The 20,913-nt window shown below is 42.3% G+C and overlaps 1 protein-coding gene across 1 annotated transcript; it reads right to left on the reverse strand.

The window, feature by feature from the left end:
• Positions 1-5,172: 5,172 nt before the first annotated feature.
• Positions 5,173-20,535, reverse strand: LOC137309144 (dehydrogenase/reductase SDR family member 9-like). Its single transcript, XM_067977438.1, has 3 exons — positions 20,338-20,535; positions 9,218-9,562; positions 5,173-5,435 (listed from the first exon to the last, which is right to left on the reverse strand). The coding sequence occupies exons 2-3, from the start codon at positions 9,528-9,530 to the stop codon at positions 5,173-5,175; spliced, it is 576 nt and encodes a 191-aa protein (XP_067833539.1). The 5' UTR covers positions 9,531-9,562; positions 20,338-20,535.
• Positions 20,536-20,913: the final 378 nt, after the last annotated feature.

Consider the following 20,913-nt stretch of genomic DNA (forward strand, 5'->3'; position numbering starts at 1 on the left):
TGAAGTTGGAAGGCAGCGAAAACAAAGGCCAGCAGCAAATAAGGTCAAAATAGGAAAAAATGTTACAAAGGCAAAATTAAAGGCACTTTATCTGAATGCGCGCAGTATTCGCAACAAGGTAGATGAATTGACGGCACAAATATAAGTAAATGGGTATGATCTAATTGCCATTACGGAGATGTGGCTGCAGGGTGACCAAGGTTGGGAACTGAATATTCAAGGATGTTCAACATTTAGGAAAGACAGGCAAAAAGGAAAAGGAGGTGGGATAGTGCTGTTAACAAAGGATGAGATCAATACAATAGTGACAAAAGATCTTGACTCAGAAGATCAGGATGTAGAATCAGTTTGGATGGAGCTAAGAAACAGCAAGGGGCAGAAAACATTGGTAGGAGTTGTTAATAGGCCACCAAATAGTAGTGGTAATGTAGGGCACGGTATAAAGCAGGAAATTAGAAGTGCATGTAACGAGAGTAATACAGTAATCATGGGGGACTTTAATCTACATATAGATTCGGCAAACCAAATTAGCACTAATGCTGTAGAGGGTAAATTCCTGGAATGTATACGAGATGGTTTTCTAGATCAGTCTGTTGAGGAACCAACTAGGGAACAGGCTATTTTAGATCTAGTATTGTGCAATGAGAAAGGGTTAATTAGTAATCTTGTTGTAAAGAAGCCCTTTGGGAAGAGTGACCATAATATGATAAAATTCTTCATTAAGTTTGAAAGTGATGTAGTTCAATCCGAAACTAGGGTCTTAAATCTAAACAAAGGAAACTATGAAGGTATGAGGCGCAAGTTGGCTGTGGTTCATTGGGGAACTACATTAAAAGGTATGACGGTAGACAGGTAATGGCTGGCATTTAAAGAATTATTACATAATTTGCAACAAATATATATTCCTTTAAGGCACAAAAACCCAACAGGAAAAGTGGTCCAACTGTAGCTAACAAGAAAAATTAAAGATAGTATTAAATCAAAGGAAGAGGCATAAAAAGTTGCCAGTAAAAGTAGTAAGCCTGAGGATTGGGAGCATTTTAGAATTCAGCAAAGGAGGACTATGAAATTGATAAAGAAAGGGAAAATAGAATATGAGCGTAAACTAGTGAGAAACATAAAAACGGACTGTAAAAGCTTCTTTGGTATGTAAAAAGGAAAAGATTGGCGAAGGCAAATGTGGGTCCCTTACAGACAGAGACGGGAGAATTTATAATGGGGAATAAGGAAATGGCAGAGAAATTAAACACATACTTTGTGACTGTCTTTACAGAAGAAGACACAAAAAACCTCCCAGAAATATGAGAGAACCAAGGGTCTAGCGAGAATGAAGAACTGAAAGAAATTACTATTATTAAAAAAAAAGTACTAGAGAAATTAATGGGACTGAAAGGCAATAAATCCCAAGGATCTGATGATCTACATCCCAGGGTTTTGAAAGAGGTGGCTATCGAGATAGTGGATGCATTGGTTGTCATCTTCCAAAATTCTATAGATTCTGGAACGGTTCCTGAAGATTGGAAGGTAGCAATATTTAGGAAAGGAGGGAGAGAGAAAACAGGGAACTACAGACCTGTTAGCCTGACATCAGTAGTAGGGATGATACTAGAATCTATTATAAAGGATGTGATAACAGGACACTTAGAAAATAATAATAGGATTTGGCAGAGTCAACATGGATTTATGAAAGGGAAATCATGTTTGACAAACCTATTGGAGTTCTTTGAGGCTGTAACTGGTAGAATAGATAAGGGAAAACCAGTGTATGTGGTGTATTTGGATTTTCAGAAGGCTTTCGATAAGGTTCCACACAGGAGGTTGGTGAACAAAGTTAGAGCACATGGAATTGGGGGTAATATACTGGCATGGATTGAGAATTGGTTAACAGTCAGAAAACAGAGGGTAGGAAAAAACAGGTCTTTTTCAGGTTGGCAGACTGTGACTAGTGGAGTACTACAGGGATTGGTGCTTGGGCCCCCGCTATTCACAATCTATATCAATGAGGGGACCAAATGTAATATTTTCAAGTTTGCTGATGACACAAAAATAGGTGGGAATATGAGTTGTGAGGAGGATGTAAAGAGGCTTCAAGGGGATATAGACAGGCTAAGTGAGTGGGCAAGAACATGGCAGATGGAATATAATGTGGAAAGATGTGAAGTTATCCATTTTGGTGGGAAAAACAGAAATGCAGGGTATTTTTTAAATGGTGAGAGATTGGGAATTATTGATGTTCAAAGGCACCTAGGTGTCCTTTGTACATGAGTCACTGAAAGCTAACATGCAGGTGTAGCATGCAATTAGAAAGGCAAATGGTATATTGGCCTTTATTACAAGAGGATTTGAGTACAGGAGTAAAGGTGTCTTACTGCAATTATATGGGGCCTTGGTGAGACCCTACCTGGAGTATTGTGTACAATTTTGGTCTCCTTACCTAAGAAAGGATATACTTGCCATAGAGGGAGTGCAACGAAGATTCACCAGACTGATTCCTGGGATAGCGGGATTGTCGTATGACGAGAGATTGAGTAGACTAGGCCTGTATTCTCTAGAGTTTAGAAGAATGAGAGGTGATCTCATTTAAGTATACAAAATTCTTACAGGGCTCGACAGGGGAGATACAGGGAGGATGTTTCCCCTGGCTGGGGAGTCTAGAACCAGGGGTCACAGTCTCAGAATATGGGGTTGGCCATTTAGGACTGGGATGAGAGAAATTTCTTCACTGAGAGGGTGGTGAATCTTTGGAATTCTCTACCCCAGAGGGCTGTCATTGAGTACATTCAAAACAGAAATCGATAGATTTCTAGATATTAAAGGCATCAAGGGATATGAGGATAGTGCAGGAAAATGGTGTTGAGATAGAAGATCAGCCATGATCTTGTTGAATGGCGGAGCAGGCTCGAGGGGCCGGATGGCCTATTCCTGCTCCTATTTCTTATGTTCTTATATTGGATAGGATAAAAATAGATAAAGAGGAGGTACTTAAAAGATTGGCAGTACTCAAAGTAGAAAAGTCCCCCGGTCCAGATGGGATGCATCCTAGGTTACTGAGGGAAGGGTGGAAATTGCAGAGGCTCTGGTCACAATCTTCCAATCCTCCACAGATATGGGGATGGTGCTGGAGGACTGGAGAATTGTAAATGTTGCACCCCAGTTCAAAAAAGGGGAGAGGGATAAACCCGACAAAAACAGGCCAGTCAGCCTAATGTCAGTGGTGGGGAAACTTTTAGAGACAATAATCCGGGACAAAATTAATTGTCATTTGTAAAAGTACAGGCTTTCTCAAGGGCAATTAGAGATGGGCAATAAATGCTGGCCTCGCCAACGACGCCCACATCCCATGAACGAATAAAAAAAAAGGCTAATAAATGAGAGTCAACACTGATTTGTTAAAGGAAAATTATGCTTGACTAATTTGCTTAAGTTCTTTGATGAAGTAATGGAGAGGATTGATGAGGGTAGTGCAATTGATGTTGTTTATACGGATTTTCAAAAGGCATTTGATAAATTACCACATAATAGACTTGTTAGGAAAATTAAAGCCCATGTGATTAAAGGGACAGAGGCAGTGTGGATACAAAGTTGGCTAGGGGACCGAAAGCAGGGAGTAGTGGTGAACGGTTGTTTTTCAGACTGGAGGGAAGTATACAGTGGTGTTCCCCAGGGGTCAGTATTTTTGATATATATTAATGACCTGGACTTGGATATAGAGGGTATAATTTCAAAGTTTGCAGATGACATGAAACTTGGAAATATAGTAAACAATGTGGATGATAGTAACAGACTTCAGGAGGTCATGGACAGACTCGTGAAATGGGCAGACACATGGCAGATGAAATTTAATGCAGAGAAGTGTGAAGTGATGCATTTTGGTAGGAAGAATGAGGAGAGGCAATATAAACTAAATGGTACAATTTTGAAGGGTGTACAGGAACAGAGAGACTTGGGGGTGCACATACACAAATCTTTGAAGGTGGCAGGACAAGTTGAGAAGGCTGTTAAAAAAGCATATGAGATCCTGGGTTTTACTAATAGAGGTTTAGAGTACAAAAGCAATGAAGTTATGCTAAACCTCTATAAAATACTGGTTAGGCCTCAGCTGGAGTATTGTGTTCAATTCTGGGCACATACTTTAGGAAGGATATCAAGGCCTTAGAAAGGGTGCAGAACAGATTTAGTAGAATAGTACCAGGGAGGAGGGATGAGGGACTTTAGTTATGAATGTTTTTGACAGAGTAAATAAGGAAAAACTGTTACCAGTGGCAGAAGGGTTGGTAACCAGAAAACACAGATTTAAGGTGATCGGCAAAAGAGCCAGAGGCGACATGAGGAAACTTTTTTATGCAGCGAGTTGTTGTGATCTGGAATACACTGCCTGAAAGGGTGGTGGAAGCAGATTCAATAGTAACTTTCAAAAGGGAACTGGATAAATACTTGAAGGGAAAAAAAATTACAGGTCTGTAGGGAAAGAGCAGTGGAATGGGACTAATTGGGTAGCTCTTTCAAAGAGCCAGCACAGGCACGATGGTCCGAATGGTTTCCTCGTGTGCTGTACCTACTATGATACTATGATAAGTCTCTGGAGTAAGGCTTTAAACCCACAACCTTCAGTAGTACCACTGAGCCAAATATATTAGATCGCATCTGCAATATGGGTATTAAATAAAACCTGGCCTGCAGCTATCAATCAGAAACTGGTATCTGTGTGATGTGATGTGTAGTCAGGAGACTGGAAGCTATACTGCTGCATGAAAAGTGCTACAGGTGATACTGAGTCAGAAGCAAAGCAATTCTGCATATACACTTTACAGGTGGCTACTGTTTTACGTGGACAGAAATACTCACTTTCTAACACTAAAAATGTTCCATACAAAGTATTGAAAGTTCTCGATGTTCCATCAGGGCATTTTTAAAGTGTGCCTTTACTGGAGTCTTACTACACCCAGTGTGAACTCAAACTGATGCCAGGTGGCGTCTTGAAGAGGGTCTAACCTCATTTGGCTTCAGTGTGACTCCTGAGTTATGCTGCTACTTTCATGTCAATACGCACACATAACCTTTTTGTATTGTTGTAAATAAGGCATTATATCTGCACCTTAGTCTATATGTATTTGATGTTTGTTATTTTCATGATGCACTGTCGTTTAAGTGCCTTAAACAGTCATGGTGTCCTCACCTTAAACTGTCATTGAAAGCTTCCATTCCAAACTTCGATGGAAAGTATCCTCCGCCACTCAGAGCTAATCGACCAAGCACACTGCTTACGTTCACTATTCTTCCTCTGGCTTTTTTAATCAGAGGTAGCAATTTTAATGTCACTTCAATAGGTCCTAATAAATTAACCTCAATAGGTTTTCTGAAATGTTCAATTCTTAACCAGTCTATGGGACAGAGTATTCCAGATATTCCAGCATTGTTTATCAAGCCCCAAAGACCTGCAGGAACAAATTAGGACAACTGTACATATATAACAATAACTTATACTTATATAACACCTTTAACTTAGAAAAATGTCCCCATGTGCTTCACAGAGGCATGACAGAAAATTAGTTTAATTTATAGTTTATGCCTGTGAATAAAACACTTATCTACATAAATAAAAAAATTGAATAATTATGATATTAATAATCCCTTAATTAAGGTTCAGTATAAAAATAATATGGGGCTGAACTGACTATGAGTAGATACAGTAATGTTTATTGTGTCTGTGCTGGGTTAGTTGATCTGAGCTTGGGATGGAAAGTAGGGTGCTACAGGTCTCAGTATCAGTGGAATAGGGAAGAAGGGAAGATTCACACTCCTGGCCATTATCCAACAACCCCTACTGGAAGTGTAAGTGAACAAAAAGTGATGGGATTATTGGGCCCATTAGCATTTCCTAAAAATTCTTAGCCTAGATATTCCACATTTGTGGAATTGTGGCAAATATTTAATGTTGTTGGACTTCCACCTGCCACGAAGGTGCACCCCTGATACTGGATGAGTTTCCAGCCTTGGCGTCATTTGCTGGGGAGTCTGCCTGGAGTAGGGGCAGATATTTGCTATGGGAGACAGTGCTGCCAGTGTAAACTGATTGGCCCCTAAATTTATGCAATCAATGACTCGGTGATCAACTGCATAGGATTTTGGAGCATTGAAATTTAAATGCCCCTTTACCATCCATAGAATCATAGAATCATAGAAGTTTACAACATGGAAACAGGCCAATCGGCCCAACATGTCCATGTCGCCCAGTTTATACCACTAAGCTAGTCCCAATTGCCTGCACTTGGCCCATATCCCTCTATACCCATCTTACCCATGTAACTGTCCAAATGCTTTTTAAAAGACAAAATTGTACCTGCCTCTACTACTGCCTCTGGCAGCTCGTTCCAGACACTCACCACCCTTTGAGTGAAAAAATTGCCCCTCTGGACCCTTTTGTATCTCTCCCCTCTCACCTTAAATCTATGCCCCCTCGTTATAGACTCCCCTACCTTTGGGAAAAGATTTTGACTATCTACCTTATCTATGCCCCTCATTATTTTATAGACTTCTATAAGATCACCCCTTAACCTCCTACTCTCCAGGGAAAAAAGTCTCAGTCTATCCAACCTCTCCCTATAAGTCAAACCATCAAGTCCCGGTAGCATCCTAGTAAATCTTTTCTGCACTCTTTCTAGTCTAATAATATCCTTTCTATAATAGGGTGACCAGAACTGTACACAGTATTCCAAGTGTGGCCTTGCTAATGTCTTGTACAACTTCAACAAGACATCCCAACTCCTGTATTCAATGTTCTGACCAATGAAACCAAGCATGCCGAATGCCTTCTTCACCACCCTATCCACCTGTGATAGCAATGCTGGGCAGTAAGCATGAACAGATATCCAGCATTGTTATGGTGCAAATGACAGAAAATACATCAGTAGATATATTTCCATCATTTCCATATTACTGCAATCAGTCTGTCCATGTATAGGCAGGTGTATTGTACATTCCCCTGTCACTTGTTGCAGGAAATCCCAGGGGCAATGAGGGTGAGCAGGGCTAGCAGGCCAGCTCCCATTGCACTTCCCACTCAAATTACACTGGGGAGCCGACTTAACTCGATTGGAAAATCTCAGCTATTATCTTTTTTGTGGATGCACGATAAAGACAGGGTTGGGTCCTCTATTGTCCACATGACTAAGCAAATTGCTGACACTCACTATCCAGGCTCACGCATGAACTGTGATCACTTGTGAGGTTCTGAATGGCCAGAACCACAGCCATGAGTCAGGAGAATGGATATAAGCAGTGAGAATGGGCGGCAGGCGGTAGGAGGGCACCGCTGGCGATCTGAAGGAACAGTCCCTGGCACTCAGGTAAGTGGTAGGGAGGAGGGGGTAGGGGTCGGGAAGATCTCACCATTGGAGAAGGGGCAGGGGCAGCCCAAGGTTTCCTTTTGGGTCTGAAGGAGCACTCCTGCTCTTCCTGGCCTGCAAGGAAACTAAAAAACATTAAATCCACTTACCTTTCTGGAACTGGCTCCTCTTTCTGCCAGGTTGGCCTGAGGAGGGGAAAGACACAATGGCTTCCCCACGCAAGCCTCTGGTTAAAATTGTAGTCGGGCCCCAATGACGTCAATCTGCAGCCACAAAAAAAAAAGAGATCCACAGGAGGATGGAAAGAGGCCTCAGGGACTGGAAGCATTGAGGAGGGAGTCCCAAGGTCTGCTAGCACTGGAAAGGGAGTCCCAACGCCTCATAACACTGGAAGGGGAGTCTCAGGATGTGGGGAAGAGTTAACTGGGTCTAAACATTGGGGTGAGGCAGCCCAAGGAGAATGTGGTGAGCTGGGTGGAGTGGTGACCAGGAACAGGTCAGGCAGCATGGCAAGAAAGTATGGGTAGGGAGGCTGAAATACAGGATTGGGTCACAACAGATGACAATCCCTCACTCTCTCATTCATTCTCTCACACTTCTTGAGGTGGATATTAACCATCCCTGCCGAGCAGGAAACAGGCAGTAGCAGGTTGGTTGCCTGTCTTAGACCCTGCCTGATTTTCCTTTTCATTAACTTCAATTGAAAAATCAATCGGGCAGGATGTAAGACCAGCGGTCAACCATCTACTACACCTTTCCTGGCCAGCACAAACAGTTAAAATCGACCCCCTGTCTCTCACTTGCTCTTGTTCTCTCTCTCTCCCCACAATGGCCCAACGACATCATCGGGCCCCTATTTGGAAATTTAAAAGGACCCCGCTGCCTTCCGGCAGGTGTCCCTTGCACTTGCTTAGAAGAGCAGGTCAAGATCACAACCCGCAGGAATGCAGCGGAATCAGAGCGGGTAAGTTGCACGGGCGAGTATGGTTAAAATCAGCCCTTTTATCTTTATTTGTCTCTCTTTCTGTATCTTTCCTTTTGCGCTCTGTCTCTGTCTCTCCCTGTATTTCTTCATTTCTCAGCATTTGTCTCTCTCACCTCCTTCCCTTGTTCTACTTCTCTGCCCTTGTTTGCCTTTTCTCTCTCTCTCATTCATTTTCTGCTTCTCTCTCTTGCCTTTTCTGCTTCTCTCTCTCCAGCCTCGGTCTCCTTCATTCTCCTTTTCTGTTTCTCTCCCTTTCTTTGGGTTGGAGTAAGTGGAAGAGTTCTGGCCAGACAACAGGTTAATAATGATCGCAGGAACGGGGCTGGTTCAGCCATGGCTACAGGCCCATCGTCAGGAGACACTCCAACGGGACCATGGAAACTTCTTAATTTGAAAGGGAATTGATAAAAAAATTAAAATATATTTAAAAATTTAAAAGTAAACTCAAAAGAAGATTCTGGAGGAAGCTGGAAAAGGTTAGCGGCCTCGTTTTAGTAAGCCTCAGGCAGGAGGTGCTGTCATGCATAGCATTAATTACCTTGGGAACGAAAATTTGGAGCTGGTAGGACTTAATCAAAAGGTAAGTATAGACATGTATAATTTAGGACTGGCAGAAAAGTGCGATGGAAATAGGCACGACAGGAAAGTGTTACAGAACGTAAGTGGGACACTAACAGGAAGTATGCACAAATTCAAAACTTTTAAAATATATTATATGTTTTTCTTCCAATTATCCTCCAATTAATTATTTTTTTATAAATTGTAACTTTTTCATTATCCAGCAAATATTATATTATACTAAATATGTATGAAAAGTAGATGTATATATTACTTTTTAAAAATCTTACTAGTAAGTAGCTACAGGAATCTTTTGCATTGCACTTACCACTATTTCCCACCTCCACCTTGATCTGGTCAGTTGCATTCTCGATGTTATCTGATTTTGTAATATCCAACGGGATTGTTTTCAACCTGCTTGAGGTTTCCTTCTTTAAGTCTTGAGCTCCTTCCTCAGTCAGGCACCCAGCAAGTACTCGAAATCCACCAATATCAAGGACTTTTGCAGCCAAATTTCCAAAGCCAGTATCACACCCAGTGATGAACACATACTTGTCTGAGAGCTTTTCAATTTTAAGTTTGTCTCGCATCCACCAGCACAGAAACCAGATTAACAAGAAGCCCAGAATGTATGCAAACATGTCCCAGTGACTATATAGGGAATGATGAGAAACTGAAAACACAAAAGTAACTTAGAAAATTACATTTAAAACCAGGAACAACACTGACACTGTGTGTAATAAAAAGCATTTTGTATGATACGCCCAGGTAATTGCCTAATTAGGACTCGATTCTTTTATGATGTGTGTAATCCATTCTAGTACATTCACACGTAAACAATAGGATCTACTGGCACTGTAAATGAATCTTCCAATCATTTATTATTCAATTTCCTGTTCTACCATAAATATGATTCTTGTAAAGTATAGCACTTGTAGAGTTCAGTGAGTATGACCACTGACTCTTCTAACCTCGGTTATCTTGTTTAAAATGGCAGCTGGATACATGCTGATCTCTTGCAATCACTTACTATGATTCCCACTGCTGGGGAAAACACTAAAATTAGAAATTGTTTCTTATATTGTACAAAAAATCTATTTCATTGTCATCACTAGATGCCGATACAAATATCCACGCATTTTAAAATTCAATGGGCAGGATTTTGCTGTGAAAATAACAGTGAGGCCACCGTTATTTATGTGCAAATCGCACAGCAACTGCGAAAATCCGGAACTTGCTGTCTGATGTGCTGCCCCTCCATAAGCTGCAGGAAAACAACATCTCGCTGTCTGGCTCCCCATTCAAATATATTGAACGGCGTGACGTTCCTGTACTGAAGTCGTAGATAGGGACTACACTCTCCACAAAAAGTTAGGGCATGTCGATTCCAGTCTAAGTACCCTTTTAACGGTTTGATATGTCATAATTACTGCCAAACTCTCTGGCACTGAAAATTAACTTTTAAAAGTGTGGGGTCTCATTCCTTCAGCTTTTAATTATTGTTGGAGATTTAACAAAAATTTAAGTAACATTTTTTTTTACTTTTTCTTTCTGTCTCTCTTAATCCAATCTTTCTTTCCCTCTCATTATTTCTCTTTCTGTGCCTGATTTGACATTGAATTCACTATACTAACTCACACTTCCTGGTTCAGACTCTGTGCGGCTCATTAACGATTCTGCAACCTGATTGGGAGATACGCAGCTGCTTGTCCTGTTCACATAGTTCCCAGATGCCCTGTAGAGGGGGCTGCTTGTTTGGAGCTCTCTAATTTACAGTAACTTGCCATGCAAATCCCCATAGAGAGTCTAACGCCATTCGTTCGCTGCTCACAGCAAAATGGGGCCAATATTTCAGGGTTATGGATCCAAATTCTGCACATTGTACAGCTGGATCAATGAGCTTTTCAACTAGTTAAGTGATTGATTAGATACTTGTGAAGCGCTAAAGCATCACTATTACAGGCATATTGGGCCGGAAATTAGGCTGAGCCGCAAACACACATCGCCCGTTGCTCGTAAGTAACTAATTCACCCACAAACTTTTTGCAGGCTTCTGGGCGCCAACTTGCTTTAATTGAAAGCTGCAAGAAGTACTCCCGGGCTTCTCTGAGCTGTGAGAGGAGGAAAGGATCACTATGTCCCCATCACCAACAGCTTGAAGCAAGCCACGCTGTGAGAACCAGGAAGTGAAGCTCATTCACGAACCGCGCAGACTAGGTACCAGGAAGTGTCAGATAAATTAGTAAATGTACTATAAAATCAGATAGAGAAAGTGAAATAAAGAAAGGGTAAGATTAAAAGACTGAGATAAAAGACGCAGAAAGAAAAAGTAAAAAAACAAAAATTTTAAATTAATTTTTTTTTTAAATGTCCAAAAACTATTAAGATTGGAGCCATGATGTGGAGATGCCGGTGATGCACTGGGGTTGACAAATGTAAGGAATCTTACAACACCAGGTTATAGTCCAACAGTTTTATTTGAAAATCACAAGCTTTCGGAGGCTTTCTCCTTCGTCAGGTGAACTGACGAAGGAGAAAGCCTCCGAAAGCTTGTGATTTTCAAATAAAACTGTTGGACTATAACCTGGTGTTGTAAGATTCCTTACATTTATTAAGATTGGGAGTTATGAGACTTCACATTTTTAAAAGATAATTTTCAGTGCCAGAGAGGTTGTTTGGCAGTCATTAATACCTTACCACGCTGTTAAAAGTTAGTTCAGATCTGCTATAACTCAATTTTTTTCTGGCAACATTAGTTAGTTTCCAGCTGAGCAGGAGAGCAAGTTCGCGTTGGTCCATTGATTCCTGCCTGTGATATTTCTTTAACACGAAGCTGTCAGATCAGCAGGGAATCAGGACGAGCAAGTGCCCAAATTCTGCGTTTGACTGCGCACGTGCGGTCACTGGAACTTGCTCTTCGATTGGCCCATTAATAACAGTGAGCGCTGTTAGGCTCACCATTATTTTACGAGCAATTTCCAGCCAATTATGATGGACTGATATTTTTCCATTCCCACTAACAAAATTTCATTCTCAGGAAATGTGTGTTTCAAAACAGCGTGTTCCCACGGTTTAGTTAACAGGCTGTAAATTGTCAGGAAAAGTTGACAATTGTTTTTCTGAATGCAAGCAAATATAGCATTAATTGCCTTCTCAAAGAACTCCAGTAGATTCATTAGACTGAACTTTTACTTCTAATAATGTCAGGTAGATATGCTGGAGGACAAGCACAATGATGTGTGATCAGATAACACTATAAGAACTATTAGGGCCATCTACACAAATTTGTGTTTTTGGGACTTGACTTAAGGTTTAAACTACCCCTCCCCCACTACCAATGAGGGTTGAGGGATTACAAGAACAGTACTGTGACTTTTATACTAAGTGACTGAGCAGAAAAGATCAGCCACACTCAGTGCATACTCTGGGTTTACAGGTCACAAACTTCCAAGTGAAACGACAAAAACAATTCCAAGAGTCTAAAAAAAAATTTGCAAAAATATTAAGAAGTAAGACTGAAAGTGAAAGATGCTGCAAGGATAAAGTTGTGAAAGTCACAGATTTATATTAAATACAATAATGGAATCGCACTGGCAAGTTTTATAAAGATAATTAATTGTTCCTTTCTCAAAGAGTGACAGTGATTCATGTGCACTCCACAATGCACACTTAAAGAATTTTGCCACAAACACAAGAACATGGGTGGTGGGAAGGGAATTCTTCCTTTACAAAAAGATGGAAGAATGCCTATTTATCTCTGTATTTAACGACCTGCTGACAAAATTACAGAAAACGCACAGCTTCGACATATGCTGAGCACATTAGAGAGGGGCATGCAGGTAAGCAACCTACATCAAGTACCCATTCTTGTAATTTTTTGTCCCTAAATTTTTCAAGCGTTCTGACAACAGGTAATTTGCCAGGCTCCGCAACATCATAGCGTTGAATGTGTTGGCTGCAGAAATGTACTATCAGGAGTGTTAGTCTTGGCTCAGTGGTAACATTCTTCCTTGTCAGTAATACATCATGGGTTTGAGCCTCACACTGGCCACTTGAGCATACAATCTAGGCTGACACTTCAGTGCAGTACTGAAGGACTGCTGTACTGTTGGAGATGCTGTCTTTCAGACAGGACGTTGAGCTGAGGGCTCCCCTGCCTGCTCTGGTAGATGTAAAAAACATCTTAGAGCACTATTCAAAGAATTCATTGAGGTTGATCAAGTACGACTTTCCCTTCTGAAATCCATGCTGACTATTCTTCATTATATTTTCTTTTTTAGATGTTTTTCTATTACATTTTGAGTAAAGATTCTATTATCTTTCCTACCACCGACTTTAAGCTAACTGATCTATAATTCCCTGAATTTGTTCGATTTCCCTTTTTAAATATAAGAACAACATTAGTTGTCTGCCAGTCCTCTCACACTATTCCCTTTTCTAATTAATTTTTATATATATGCAATATATGAGGGAGAAAGAAATAGAAGGATATGCTGATAGTATTAGATGAAGAGGGGTAGGAGGAGGCTCGGGTGGAGCATAAGCACCACCATAGACAAGTTGAACTGAATGGCCTGTTTCTGTGCTGTAGACTCTATGTAGCCCAGCAGCAAGCACCAGCCCATTCTGAGAAAGATTTAGAGTTAGCATAAGGGGCACTGGATGAAATGCACAGCTTGAGTGAGGAGGAATAAGTGCAAGTGGTAGCTGAGAATCAGGAAGAAGTTGGTAAGGAGACCAGCTCCTGGCTACCCTCAGATTATGAGCTCTGGGATTGGTGTCATCCAGGACCTGCCAATAAAAGAAGGCTGCTTTCTAAATATCATCAATTTATAGAGTCCTTTGACAGTCTGTAAAGAAAACTGCAAAGTATGATGGTCACTTCGGAGGAGTCTATTTCTCATATCTGTGAAGCGATATTTGATTGCTTCACAGAGCGTAGTCCACCCTGGAACAGGTGGCATCTGCAGGGAAGTCCATTTAACCAAGGTCCCTAGTACAGCTAAGATTTCTCTCATAACTGGCATTACTAATGATATAGAGACTGTGCTCTGATATCTATGATTTGGTTCTGTCTGGGTTCATTATGCTGGTGAAACATCTGGATAGGACTCTGACCCGAAAGATCCGCTTCCATGCAGATGACGGGACATGCTGAAGGAATTCCCAGCACCAGGGGTACGGCAAAAGTAGGCATGGAAGAGGGACCATTCATGCCACCCAGGCAGCCCATTCAAATAACCCACACACAGCCAGAAAGTGAACAGGCCCAGACAGCCACCACAGTAGGAGGGGTTATGCCTGCAGTTACAGGAACATCTTCTAACCTGTTGAAAGAAATAACAAGCTACACTGTCCCAGGCAAACCTTGGGGACATCCAGCAGTCAGTCACTTCACTTGGTTCTCTACTAAACATTGACACATTTGCTGGCTATGATGGTGCTCCAGTGGACATGGCAACTCCTAGTCTCAGTCTCTTTGTCCCCTTCATCCTTAACAGCTGCCTGACCCTCCTTTTTGCCCTGCTGCATGGTGAGTTCTCTTCTGATAGCCATTTACTGAATGCAGCGCAATATTTTATAATTTTGGAGACCTGTTCAGAACTGTACAGCTGCATGCTCCCCCAAACCGATCCAGATAGCTAAATCTTTACATAGTATTTACAGAAGCAGGCCATTCAGCCCAACAGGTCTATCAACATAGGGCAGTTTGAGCAGTCCTACTGTCGGCTCTATTTGTGCAGCCATGAGCATCATTATATTTTATTTCTGCTGCAGTTATTGGATTCTATGCTGATGCCTTCAGCCACAGCTCGATAGGGTATCCCTGATTGCTAAGCAACCACCTGGATCGAAACTGCCTTGAAATAATGGTGAAATTGTAAACTGCTAAAGAATAATTGCATTGTAGCAGCTTCCACACTACCTGGCATCTATCTACATGATGCTCAATACATCGTGCACGCTGTTGGATTGAAGGTCTTTCCTATTTACAAACGCCATTGTAAGGGTGCAAGAAGTCCATATGGTCACATCTATTGATGAAGCCTTGCACCTTTGGAATACAGCCACTGTAAGAGGTGAAACAGCCACTTTTATGTTGATGTAATAGCCTTATTGTTGATGGCTTGCATCTAGACTAAGGTAGTGCCTAGCAATTGCGATTGACATCACTGCAAGTGGCCGAATGGCTATACTTGAAGTTCAGGCATTGACTTCACTGAAGTGGCGAAAGGAGCTAGGGTAACATTCGAAGTTCAAGGCAATGTGTGACTTCGTGCCTATGGTCAGGGCTATCCTTATAGTGAAAGGAGTAGGCTTTCAGCATCGAGCCTGTTCTGCCATTCAAAGAGATCATGGCTGATCTGTGACCTAGCCCCATATCCCTTAATACCTTTGGTTAACAAAAATCTATCAATCTCAGATTTAAAGTTAACAATTAACCTTGAGTTTCAATACATCCCCACCAGGTCTATTAAAATGCTACCAACAAATCAGCTAGCTCAATCAAAGAAGCCTGGTGCGGAAAATAGAAATAAAAATACTAGTCCAGTTCGGAGTGCTCTTATAAAGTTAGGATTAGTAGCTGGGTTAAAGATGAGAGAATGTCTGCTGATACAATTCTCTCTGCTATAATTGAAGCAGCCTTTATCAATTAGATTCTAATGTGAATGTTAACCTCTCAAAACACTGTAATTAAAAAAAAAACAGAACATTAGCAGAAACATGGCTTGTTAGAAACATGAACTATTATGCAGAAGAGTAGGCATTCAAGACTATAACAGGTAAATAACAGAAAAGAGCACACACTGGGCATGTCACAGAACTATGGATAATGTCAGCATAAGGTATGACCTGCTAAAAGATCAGCAAACAGCAGATGATAGAATAAAGCCTGTTAATTTAAGCAGAATTATCTACATGACTTAGTGGTTTAGAATGCAAATGTATCAGTGTGCACAACATTTAGTGCTCCACCCACGAGCACTAATATATTTTCTGTAAAATACAACCTTGAACTTTCCTATGTTCATTTGTACCAATTACTTTCCCACAATTTTGAAACTTCAGAGTCAGATGTATATTGTGTTATACCACTCCTGAAATCACACACCCTTTGCTATTCAACAACAATTGGATCGTCAGCTATGCAATCAACTTATATAATACTCTGGTATAATCCTTTCACAAACAGAAACAACTATTGAGTATACAAGCAATAGTTGATCGAGGATCAAATAAAGTTTATGCAGTTTCCTGTTAATTTGGAGCTTGTAGAATTATGTACACATGATCCCTGATTTTCCAAGATTCCAGCAGTGGCATGACCTCAAACACCCGATTTGCAGGGCAACTAATTTTGTGCAGTTCAATTTTGGGGCTTGCAAGGAGGCTATGATTAAGGCAAGTGCAAAGCTCATTTATTCAAAACTTTATGCAAATCAAGTTCCTCACTGAATGTCACAACTCCAGGCAAGACTCCACACCCAGCACAAACCATATCCTTATAAAATGGATGCAAGAAGAAAAATGGGCCTGGCCTGCTTTGATGTCTCTTAAAGCAAGGTTCTGTTATTTCAACAAATGTTGAAGTTTAATTTTTTTGAAGTGAGCATTTCTCTCCTTGTGCATTGAATATCTTGACTTCTTTTATTTCTCTCTACTTTTTCCCTTTCCTTCATACCCCTGGTTTGCTAACATGATCCTCTCCAGAGGCTTGACAATTATGGCTGTGGTATTAGCTGCAGTTAACAAATTGGAAGAATTGGAATCCCATTGGCTGTTCCCATAGTGTTGCACAAATTGGAAAAAGAGGACAAATTCATGAGGGAACAACATTTTCAGGGCCAACAATAAACACCTCAGGCGATATATCCACTGTTGTTAATACCCAAAGACCCATGTTTACAGACTATGGCATTCCTACTTATAAATGTCACAGGAAACCTGTTTCCAGCACTTCCACTTCACTTCAGAGACAGAGGCCACACTATGCCACCTGCTGCAGGCTGAGTTCCAGACATATATTCTTAGATCTATCGTTAGCCACCTCCTCTTTCACATCTACATGCTACATGGCTACATCATCCGCAGATTTGGTGTCCACATGCACGCTGATGACACCCAGTTCTACGTCAGCACCACCTCTCTCCAACCCTCCACTGTCTCTGTGTTGTCAGACTGCTTGTCCAACATCCAATCTTCGATGAGCCATAGTTTCCTCCAGTTAAACATTGGGCAGACCGAAGCCATTGTCTTAAGCCCTTGCCACAAACTCCGCACCCTTGCCATCGATTCCATCCCCTACCCCAGACTCGTCTCAGGCTGAATTAGAATAGTCACAACCTCAGCACCCTATTCAACTCCAGGCTGAGCTTCCCCCCACTCCCTTCTCCCCGCCATTGGTGGCCATGCCTTCAGCCTCCTAGAACCAACGTTCTGGAATTAACTCCCTATATTTCTCTACCTCGCCACCTTCCTCTCCTTCTTTAAGACCCTCCTTAAAACCTACCTCTTTGACCAAGCTGTTGGTCACCCCTCCTAATATTTCCTTCCTTGGCTCAGCATCCATTTTTTTTGATTACATTATTGTGAAGGGCCTTATGACTTGTTTCTATGTTAACAACGCTATATAAAGGCAAGTTGTTGCTGTTGAAATTCTTTGTGACTGTGACCATGGTGCAATTATCTCTGCTGTTCCTCCTAGATCTCTTTGCAGTGTTCAAGGCAGTAGACCACATCATCCTCAAACACCACTCCTCCAATCTCCAGCTCAGTGGGACTGCCTCCACTTGGTTCCACTCTTACCTATCCGAGCATAGCCAGAGCATCTCCTGCAATGGCTTTTCTTCCTGCCGCAGCACCATTATTTCCAGAGTTTCCCAAGGATCTATCCTTGGCTCTCTGCCTCATCTATATGCTGCCCCATAGCAGCATCATCCACTGACATGGGGTCAGCTTCCATACGTGCACCACCTCTACCTCTGCACTACATCTCTCAGCCCTTCCACTTCCTCATTGCTGCCAGACTGCTTGTCCAACATCCAGTCTTGAATGAGCTGCAATATCCTCCAACTAAACACTGGGAAGACCAAAGCCATTGTCTTCGCCCCTCCCCAACAAAGTCCGTACCATCGCCACCAATTTCATTCCTGTGCCCAACCACTGTCTCAAACTGAACCAGACTGTTGACAAAGTCTGCATCCTATTTGACCCAAGCTGAGCTTCTGATCTTATATGCTCTCCATCGCAAAGACTGCCTACTCCCACCTCTGTAGCATTGCCAACTCTACTCTAAACTCCGCCTATCTGCTGCTGAAACCATCTTTGTCACACACAGACTCGATTATCCTAATGCTCTCCTAGCCGTTCATCAGTAGCCTGTCCTTGCTCTACTTGAGCCCATTTCCCAGACACTATGCAGTACAATAAAACACACTCGATGCACTTTTCCCAAGCACTAGCACAGGCATTGGCACCCCAGGAGGCATAGATCGCAAGTCAGACAGGCCTGCACCTGGTGAAACATACAGCACAAGTGAGAAGGAGCAGGTACTGGTGGTATTGACAGCCCAGGAGATGACTCGCTGGAGGTGCTGTCCTCTCCTCGCTCTGCTGAGTGGGACAGAAATGCGGACCTCTGGGGTCCGGCCATTAAAAGAAAAATGCTTGAGGCACAAGAGCGACTGTATGAGGTAACGGAAGATCTTGTGATTGGTGGTGTGGGAAACAAAAGGGTGGTGATTGGTCTGAATGGTGAAGGAGTGAGGAGAGGGACTGCGAACAGGTGCAGTGCAAGAGATGGGGAAGGAAGGAGATGTACTGAACATTCCTGATCTAGTGATGGGGAAGGGAGGAGATGTACTGAACGTTCCTGATCTAGTGATGGGGAAGGGAGGAGATGTACTGAACATTCCTGATCTAGTGATGGGGAAGGGAGGAGATGTACTGAACGTTCCTGATCTAGTGATGGGGAAGGGAGGAGATGTACTGAACATTCCTGATCTAGTGATGGGGAAGGGAGGAGATGTACTGAACGTTCCTGATCTAGTGATGGGGAAGGGAGGAGATGTACTGAACGTTCCTGATCTAGTGATGGGGAAGGGAGGAGATGTACTGAACGTTCCTGATCTAGTGATGGGGAAGGGAGGAGATGTACTGAACGTTCCTGATCTAGTGATGGGGAAGGGAGATGTACTGAACGTTCCTGATCTAGTGATGGGGAAGGGAGGAGATGTACTGAACGTTCCTGATCTAGTGATGGGGAAGGGAGGAGATGTACTGAACGTTCCTGATCTAGTGATGGGGAAGGGAGGAGATGTACTGAACATTCCTGATCTAGTGATGGGGAAGGGAGGAGATGTACTGAACATTCCTGATCTAGTGATGGGGAAGGGAGGAGATGTACTGAACGTTCCTGATCTAGTGATGCTATTGAATCTCTTGTGTTAATATATCCAGGGCCTTGGGGTGATGCTCCTGCTGCTAACTTCCTCTGCTACCTCCAATCAGGCTTTTGGACTTTATCTTACTACTTTGTGGGAACAGCATTTCCCTCCTGGCTCTCAATGTTGCAAGCAGCACCTCTAGGGAGGCATCAAAAAACCTGGAGGCAGGCTTATCCCTCTTTTCAGCCATCTCTAGAAACAGAGATTGCAGAAGCCAAAAGCAGGGTTTGGATTGAGTAGGTGCAACCTCGCTGTAAGAACTGCAGTCACCCTTTAAATAGTGTCCTGGGATTCCCGACGTAAACTGAGTGGTTTAGGTAGGCTGGTGGCCTGCTGCCGACGCAAATTGCCTGCCTGCCAGCCAGCCAGCCAATCAAATGTAAATGAGGCCCGGTTGTTAAAATCAGCTGGGCCTTGCGAGCTTTCAAATGTTCCAGTCCCCCACCCGCCCAGTTAAAATCGACCCCTCTGTTTCTCTGACACTGGCCCCTCCCTTCACCTCACCATAGGCAGCTGTGCCTTCAACAACCTAAGCTCTGGAATTCCTTCTCTCACCCTCTCCACTTTCTTCTCCATTAAGACCCTCTTTAAAAAAATAACCTCTACCACAGCTTTTGGTCACCCCTCCTACTATCTCCTTACATCATGCATTTGCTCCATCTCGTCATTGCTCTCACTTCCATGTATAAACATACTTAACTTCAGCATAGTGACAGCTCTTCTATAATCCAGACAGTTCCAACCAGGTGTCTGAATGACTAAACCCTGATTGTCTCCCTGACTCTTTGTAGGTTAGTGCCTCCACCCCTCTGTCAATGCTGGCGCCGCTGAGACATCAACAGCTCCTGCTGAGTGTAAATCGTTAAAATATTTAACTTCTCGCATGTAGGTTCACAATGTTTCAGCACTGCCCCTATCTACCCTGACTACAAAAGTATAACCTTGGCTGGTTATAGGGATTCCACAAGTATTAATAACAGAACAGAAAGACAGCTCTTACCTGAAGAATGTGCCAAATTCTCTGGGTTGCTCCCTGTTGTACGGTTAGAGCCGAGGTGTGAGTGACTGTTGTTTTCAGTTTTGCTCTTTAGCCCCGGATTGATTGCTCATAAGCCTCTTTGTGGATTTCCCTGTCTGCCAAACCTCCCAGGGCGGAATACGGAACACTCTCAATAAAGTATTTGGGTTCTATGTATGATCTTGTCTGGTGCATTGGATTTGAACTGACAAAGTTGTACAAACACACAACTATTCGCCACAGCAGTATTTCGTAAGGAGAAAAATGTGGGCGTGCCAAAGATGTACATATTAGGAAATTGCTAAGAATGCGCTCATAATATGTCAGTGAAAATTACGGGAAGATGCTGTAAAAATAATTGGATCTGTCTATTCTTCGCTGTAAAAGCAGGCTTTAGTTTCACTCTTGTTATCTACAATGATAAGTTTGGAGAATCAGTCTCTCCCTCCAACCCCTTGACCTAGTTCACAGAGGCACCCTATCTCTTTCATGTGCTCTTTACTGCAAGGGTGTGCAATATCAGCATAAGGGGGATAGCAGAAAGTCTCAACTGTGAAC

This window comes from Heptranchias perlo, unplaced genomic scaffold, assembly GCF_035084215.1.
Source record: "Heptranchias perlo isolate sHepPer1 unplaced genomic scaffold, sHepPer1.hap1 HAP1_SCAFFOLD_1496, whole genome shotgun sequence".
Taxonomy (NCBI): Eukaryota; Metazoa; Chordata; class Chondrichthyes; order Hexanchiformes; family Hexanchidae; genus Heptranchias; species Heptranchias perlo.